The 8073-nt window shown below is 50.1% G+C and overlaps 1 protein-coding gene across 1 annotated transcript in view; it reads right to left on the reverse strand.

The window, feature by feature from the left end:
- Positions 1-2082: 2082 nt before the first annotated feature.
- The window catches only part of FLT4 (fms-related tyrosine kinase 4), a 32609-nt gene continuing 26618 nt past the window's right edge, over positions 2083-8073 (reverse strand). The window contains 7 exon segments of the mRNA XM_010024942.1: positions 2083-2715; positions 4057-4142; positions 4920-5040; positions 5727-5866; positions 6813-6918; positions 7348-7447; positions 7788-7899. Of these exon segments, the coding sequence (XP_010023244.1) occupies positions 2496-2715; positions 4057-4142; positions 4920-5040; positions 5727-5866; positions 6813-6918; positions 7348-7447; positions 7788-7899 (885 nt within the window). The 3' untranslated portion in view covers positions 2083-2495.

Consider the following 8073-nt stretch of genomic DNA (forward strand, 5'->3'; position numbering starts at 1 on the left):
CCCTGCAAGTGTCCGGCTTTGCTAGCATGCTTCTATCCCTCACATATGGACAAGGACTTGCAGCTACTTTGGCATTCTGTTTTTCAACTATTATTTTATTTATAGGCCTCTTTCTTAGGGCCTCTCTCAGAGGCAGAGAACAGTTTGTGAAGCACTGGAAACAAGAGAGCCCAGGTCCTATGGATGCACATCACCAAGCAAGTAGCCTCAATTTAGCCTAGCTGCCTGTCACCTTCCACCCATGTGAATGCTGGTGCAGGCCCCCAGCAACACGGGGCACTTGCAGCCTTCCTCCTGTCAGGGGAACCACCAGTCCAAAAACCAGGGCAAGATGAGGGCAGGAGAATTTGGTCTGGCCTACACACTGTGGGCTGTCCTACTTCCTTGGCCTGGCTCTCCAGCATCTCCTGCCAGAGGATTTTTACCGAGTCATAACAATTACTTAAAGATGCTTAAATTCCTGGCAACTTCAGGGAACATCAGTAGAAGTCAGGGAATTCATTGTCACATGCAGTTTCCAATTCCACATCCTGAGCCAGTTTGGCTCAAGGTGGTTGGTTTTGTGCCTCTTTTTTTTTTTGCCATGGAAATTGCAGCCATGTCATTCTACTGACACAAAAAGGGAGGGGAACATTGAGCGCTCTGAGCACAGGCTTAGAGAATCTGAATGACAGGCATGCTTTTCCCATGTGCTAAATAAATCTCCCCATTACACTTGAGTGGAGAACTATAATTAAGACTTGGGAACGTCATTTGTAAGGACTCACAGGCTCATGTCAGGAAACGCATAAAACCCTCTGCTGGAAAAGAAATAACAGTTTGGGAAAGCAGTACATCTGACAGGAAACACAGTTTTAAAAGTCCAGACCAAACCCTTGGCTCTCTGCACAGAGGTGTGGCCCGCATGCAGAAACACCCCAGTGCTGAGATGCCCTGGAGCAAGGAGCTGTGCCAGTCACAGGCATGTGGGAGAAGAGATGATGACAAGCTGTTCTGATGATCTTGTTCACCCTGACTCCTCTGGCATTGATGTATCCGTACTCTGTGGCTGAGCGCTCAGATTGTGAGCAGGGTGGAAAGCAGTAGGTGGGAAGCAGAGAGGCAGCAGCACAGAAATCTGTAGAGAGGGGCTGTGGAGGTTCCCCAGAGCTCTGAATTCACGTGATATCTTTTAGAAACAAAAGGCCCAAGTGATGAGACGTTTCCTCGGCAAATCCTCCAGAGACAGGTACACTGTGCTGGCGGCTCTACAACAGAAACTGGAGAGGAGCCTGTTGGGCAGAGAGTGCCTCCTCAGAGCCAGGGAACTAGGGTGACAGGGAAGATCATGGTCCAGAACTGTCCATCCAGGAGAACTGGGGCTTGAGCCCTGGCCAGGTGCTACCTTCCATGTGCTCAGTGATGCCAGCACCCCAGGGGATGAAACCCAGAGCACCTCACTGCTGGAGCTCTGTTCCTTCCATTGTTTCCAAAGCCCTTGCAGCAACTTGGAAATAAACATTTCACTCCCTACCACTTTGATCCTCTTCCTCCCAGCAAACAACCCATTTTCATTGTATGTTTAGAAACCAGCTGAAATTAACACAGCTTTGCTTTAATTTCTCACTGGAGCAACAAATGATCTCAGCACTGCTCTAGGAGAAGGGGAAGGTGAGAGCAGCAGACGTGTGAGTAACGTACTCTCAGCACAGATCACATAAACCCCTGTTTTGCATAGGGTCTGCAAAAAGATTTGCTATTTATCTCACAGGGAGGACTCTAGCCATCATCTGATGACTACTCAGCACTAGCTGTGTTGAGATGGCTAAAATAATCCTGGTGATAACGCAGATTGACAAGTTTCCTCCCAGCAGAGATAAGAGTGGTGTGGGTGTTGCTTGCAGAGGAGATGAAGAGGCTGGCATCTGCTCAGAATGAACAGTGTGCATGAACATTTACAAAGATCCCTCGGGATCTCTCCATACACCTCTTTAAAATGTCCTGCTCTTGCTGCAAATACCACTAGGGATTTCTTCCCTTTGATTCTGCTCCACAGTTCAGCAGCTGACATCATGAAGAGAGGAGGAGGAAGCAATCCAAGGAAAAACATTCAGGCTGCACACCAGGAAGAAACTTGAGACTAAGACGGATCTATTTATATCTGACCTGAAATGGGCTTTCTGAATGGGAAGCTGATCTGAGCGGAGGCTGGATGCTAGGCAGAAGGTGCTGTAGTGCTGAACACAGGCACCCACTCGCTGGCAGAATGCATCTGTCTGAGCCACAGGAAGAAAAGAAACACAAGGAATCAGCAAGGTGCTCTCTCCAGTCCCGGCATGGGGAAGCTACAGCTGGTGGTGCTGTGTGAGCCATCGCGCTGCGGTTCCCCATCCATTCGGGGTAGGTTCCCTGCTGGGGTTGGGCATAGGCTGAAGTAGAAGTTCTGAGTGACTCTGGTGACGTGCCTGGAGGGTGAGAGGGGATGCCTCGGCAGGTGCCTCCAGGGCCTGATGCCGTTAGTACTGCTCGGAGAAGAAGGAAGCATGGAGAGTGGGGGGACTGGCCCCCTCTCCAGGCGGGGTGCAGCTGCCGTCCTCAGAGTGTTCTGACAGCTCCCCGTATTCACTGTTGTAAAAAGTCTGGCCTCCGACTTGGGACCCATACGACGGACGACATCTGCCCCGCAGGTCCGACTGTTCCCCCGGCAGCTCCGCAGTTCGGCTCGGCCCTTTACTGCTGGGAGGGAGAGACACACAAAAGATCAATCTGAGCACTCCCAGAAACCCTCTGTCATGCTTAGATTGATCCCAGCTTCAGGAATCATATGCTAATGCACGGGGCAGAGGCAGGGTCAGGAATGGACCTACACCTCGTTTCAAAGCACACCACCAGGCCTTGCTCTAAACCTAGGCACAGCCCATATGGCTTGTGGAAAATCTGCACATAACCCAGCGATAGTTATTTCAGCTCTTCTAGGTATTTTTTGGGAAGCCCAGAGAAGGGTTGGGACCCCAATGAACAGGGAGAGACAAGAGACATTGCCATAATTGCTCCTAGACCTGGCAGGAGTAACAGAAACTGATACAGACCAACAGCCAGGGTGGGGAAAGGAAACAAAGGAAGATGATGAAGAAACTGTGGGAGGAAATCAGCAACCCCGTCTCAGTGCCTGCCAATACCAGGTGACTGGCAAGAAGTCACAAGAGCAAGGGCAAGTACACACTCAAGAACAGGTTTAAGGGCAGTGTTTTCCAGAAGACAGGGTGCCAGGTACCCCAATGGTGTAGGATACAACAGGAACATGCCTTAGGGAAAAAGAGGACAAGGACAAGAAGCAGGAGACAGGCAGATACAATAGCAGAGAGGCCACAGGGCTATGGCTAAGGGAAAAGACAATGACCAGTCTGATCTGATGCTGGGAGGCAGAGGAGGTGAGGAAGAGGCTTGGGACTAGTCTTGTCTACACATGAGCTGACATGACTTGCTCAATGCACTGTCACAGAGACAAGGTCCCAGCCTGCTTTGGCACCAAGCAGAGATGAGCTGGACAGGTTCTTGCCCAGTTTCCAAGCCTGGGGCAAAGACATAACCATCCGTAACACCCTTAGTGTGCCAGCTCAGCCTGCCAGGCTCAGTACCAGCATGTGGGAAGTCCTAAGGCCTGCACCATCCCTGCAATGCCACATCGGGGCTGACATGGGTCAGGGCTGTGGGAGGGAGGAGGAGGTGGCAGCCACATAGTTTCCATCCATCCCACCTGACACATTTCACCAGAAAATGTCAATAAGCATTCAGAGTCTTATCAACCCCATCACTCCACTGTGCCTCATTATCCTAACGAACACATTCTCATTGAAGGAGCACAGTCTATATTTTTAAACCCTAGGAAGCAGCAGGCAGGTCTGGTTTTATGCATTTTGCCTCTCGTTAATGTGCATGGACTTATCTGGCTCAGGGCCCAGAGCCCTGCTGCGAGCTCCAAGAGGTATTTATCCTGCGGGGAGACACCAGGAGCTGCCTCCTGCTCTCACTGCATTTGGCAGCAGGGAGAACTGAGTGGCTAGACTTAAGGAGTACCTGAATCCACCTTCTTTTCTGTGTCGGTTTTCTATCCTCTCAAATTCCTCAGATGCCAGAACCATCCCACTGTCTGTCTGATTGTCCTGGAAGGAAGCAACAGGAGTTATCAGTAACATCCCTGTCGACTGATTAGAGTGGGAAGGAAGGAGGAATCATTCAGGAGATGAGATCATGTGTGTCTGTGACAGGGAAAAAGGAGTAGGGACACTTCACCAGCATGCTCCATAGTCTTGCTGGAAGTGATTTCCTTAGGTGCCTTCTTAAATGCAGCACATACTGTGTGTAGTTCCATGCCACTTTTTGGGAAAAAAAGAAACAAACCAGTGTTCTCTGCCTGGAAGATGTATTACCGTCAACTCTGAGCGAGGTGAGATCTCCCTCTGAGACTAAAGGTATGACTTAAGTTTTGCCACTAGAGGAGATATTAAGTACCAGCCCAGTTCAGAGAGGCCAGGAGGGCCCCTACTGCACACTGTTGTGTGGGTCAAGGTACAGAATGTACAAAGATTCTGGATTTACCTAGTCCTGGCTGGATTTCAGTATGCTTAACCAGGCCATGTTCACAGATTTGAGAAGGGGGAAGAGCAGGCTCTTCTCTGAGGTCCTTTATAGTTCCCTTGCTTGCAGACCTAACCTCCCTATTGCACACTCAGACAGTACAAACTGTGCTGCAGAGAAACCCCTATGTGCCAGGTGGAGAAATGAATGGGCATAAGACTGGATGGACTGAACAGGAATGACACAGACAGACTGACATTAGATAGGAGTGATCTTCCTTCCATGATCCTAACAGCAAAACTGTCAGGAAACAGCTGAACGTTTCTTTGCCCCCTGCTCCACTCCGCTCAGATGCTACTCACCGGGTGTGCCTTGTACATTGTATGTGTCATGGGAAACTCTTCAAATGTCTTTATCCTGGATGGACACCTGATCTGATTTCCTCCCGTCAAACAACCAGGGAACGAGACACAGTTGTAGTATCTGCTGACAGAAGCATACTGTGCTCAGTAAAACCAACAGAGTCCGTGTCCTGAATAAACAGGACCCAAACCAACCTCCCCTCCATGCAACCAAAGTGTGCAGGGAGGCAGGTGATCTAAATGGTGGGTTTTGGGAGGGGAATGGGGTCACCTTAGGCCTCTCAACCCCATGCTACTTCTGCAGTGGGGAGCACCCAGACTTCCTGATCCTATCAGGCCCTGATTATCTCTCCACTTTGGATAAGCAGAATAATGTCATATAGATCCCAGGCATCTCACTATCACAGATCCCCAGGGATGAGAAGCCTAGGTCTAGTTGTTTGAGCAAGTTAGAAATTGATAGGATGAAACTCCTGCATTAGCAGAAGGGCAGAGTCCCAGCTGACACCTTCTTTCCTCAGCTACCTGATGGCCATGACACCTTTAGTGGGATGTGGTGCTCTGGCAGTGTAGGTGGAGGCAGGAGAAGGAATGTCATAGAATTACACATCAAGGTCTCTTTCTCATCAGGAAAGGAAAGCGATTTTGCTTTTATAAGCTACAAATGCTATGGATCACACCTGATCCCCTGGGATTTTCCCAACATTTTGATACTGGGTTCTCCCCATATCCCTCCTCAGGCTCCCTTACAGCTCAGGCTGCTGGCTGCCTGCTGAGCTCTCTCTGCCCTTTTCCGAGGGGATTCACCTTGCTGCTAGGCTGTGGCAGCGTATCCTCATGTCAAAGTCCTCTTCATCTGAGTTTTGCTGGGCAGAGGAAGGCACCTGGGAGAAACCATCATCTTCTGAGCTGTGAGAGTCGTTCAGCGGGATGTAATCTTTCCCTTCCTGGTAGGAAGAACAGTGAGTGGCCTTACAAGGAGGGGAAGGCTTTCCCACAGGAAAGGGCTCTACAAGCAGAAGCTGTCAGAGCTGGGGAAAAAAATTCTGGTTTATATCTTTTTCTTCTCTGGGGTAAAATATGTGGCTGGGGATTTCCGTGCCCTCTACACTAAGTAGCTGCAAGTGTTGCAGGTGTGTGGAGGTGTGCGTGAGCAGGAAAACAACCCAGTCCTATGGCACTTACAGTTCTCTAGCCTACACTGTCAGAGCACTGTGCTCCCATGGGCACATCACTGTGTCTTAGTCATGCCTGTGCTGGGATCCAGTGCTGAAAGGTTAAAATCAGGGGTGTGAGGATGAGCCAGTTCTCATATTTAATCATTTAGCCATCATCTGAAATGGAACATCAAGAAAAAGTTAAAATCAGAGCTGCACGCTCACCACAGTTAAAAGTCCTGGTGAGTTACTGCAGGGTAATGATTAGTAATAATTTCAAATAAATCTGTATATCTGACTGCTGTAATGGAACAGTTGTTTGGATCACGTGGCCCTGACATTTAGATCCAAGGATGGAGCTTTGGAACTGCTGGTGAAGTCCTGGTTTTCATTATGCAGGTGTGTGGGAGGCAGGAGCGCCAGGGCCAGAGTCAGCTGAAAAATTTCAGGTAATCATCTATGGATTAGGATGGAAATGCTGGAATGATGACTGAGAGGGCACCCACCCTGCACAGAGTGGAGCTATATTAAGATGCAGCTAGAAGGCTACCACAGAAATGAGCTCTCCAGTAGCTCTGGGAAACAGACCTCTCTGGTCCAGGAAACCCTGTGTTATCGCTTGGCCTATGCAGAAGTATTGCATTGGCCAGAGTCAGAGGAGGGCACAGTGAGGGAGCTAGTGGTGGGACAAGAAAGAGCTGTCTGGAGCTGAGCAGGGACACTGAGAGGTTTTCACCTGCTGGACGTTTTCCTGAAGAAGGTTCCCCAGTATCTCCACCAGGTCAGAGAATGTTGGTCTCTCCTTGGGATCACCATGCCAGCAGCTCAGCATTATACGGTATCTGCCAAGAAGAGATGCTGGGTTTATGCCACTTCCTATCGCATTCTGCAGCTCCCACCCATGGTGCCCACTGCAACACCATGTACCTGCACTGTGAAGGAAAGCTTGGCACCCCCCAGCACACTGGCCATGCGCACCCACTGAAAGGGTGTTGGTTCATTAAGCACTGAATGTAACAGTGCACAAGGAGCTAGTTTGGACACCTCTTGTAGCCTTCAGAGCAGGAAAGCAGAGTGCCCGCTTACAGACCCATCCCAGCACAGGTATGCAAGGGCACCTAGATAGATTTGAATGCATCTGGCTTGCCCTCCAGGCAGTTGCCTGGAGTGAAGGATGTGTTGGCTTATCTCCCACCCTGCTGAAAGGTCTTTGCATCCCACAGAGGACCTGGTCCTGCCCTATGTTGGGATCTGGGAGGTTTCTGACTCACATTTCTGCTGTGGCATACTCTGGGGCTCTCATCCTGGTACCATCTTTGAGCCTCTGGCAGAACTCCTCGTTGATCTGGACTCCAGGGTATGGAGATGCCCCTAAAGGAGGTTTGAAGAGGGGTAGGAATGTGAAATGTGCCATCAGAAACCAGTCCTTCTCAGACTGCCCTTCCTCCCAAAACACTGGAGATGTGGTCCCTTCTCATACACAGAGTCCTTGGTGCTGCCTCAGTGAGCTGGAGGACACCTCTGCATGCCTCTCTCTCCCTATTGCTCTGTTCATGGGTGGATTTTTTTTTGCCTACATAGGTGCCTCTTCCCATCACATCCCTTAGATGTGCTTCATAATGTCAGGGCCTCCTGCATAGACTCACCCACCAAACTGCTATGTGGGAAGAGAGGTCTCCCTCAGTGTCATGTAACCCTCACTAGCACTCACCTAGCGAGAAAATTTCCCAGAGAAGGACCCCAAAGGACCAGACATCACTCTGGGTGGTGTAGACCTTGTCAAAGATGCTCTCTGGAGCCATCCATTTCAGTGGGAGACGGGCCTGCAGGAGGGAGAGGCAAGGCACAAGCGTTCAGTCAGGGCCATGTCCCAGGACAGCCTTTCTTGTAGGAATGGGATGAAAGGAAACCAGATAGCCCTGCTCCTCTCTCCATGGAGAAATGGAGGTTTGGTGAGGCCAGAGGGAGTGATGAAGACACTGAAAGGGGGAGGAAAG

Source organism: Nestor notabilis, unplaced genomic scaffold (genome assembly GCF_000696875.1).
Source record: "Nestor notabilis isolate BGI_N333 unplaced genomic scaffold, ASM69687v1 scaffold30730, whole genome shotgun sequence".
NCBI classification, from domain to species: domain Eukaryota; kingdom Metazoa; phylum Chordata; class Aves; order Psittaciformes; family Psittacidae; genus Nestor; species Nestor notabilis.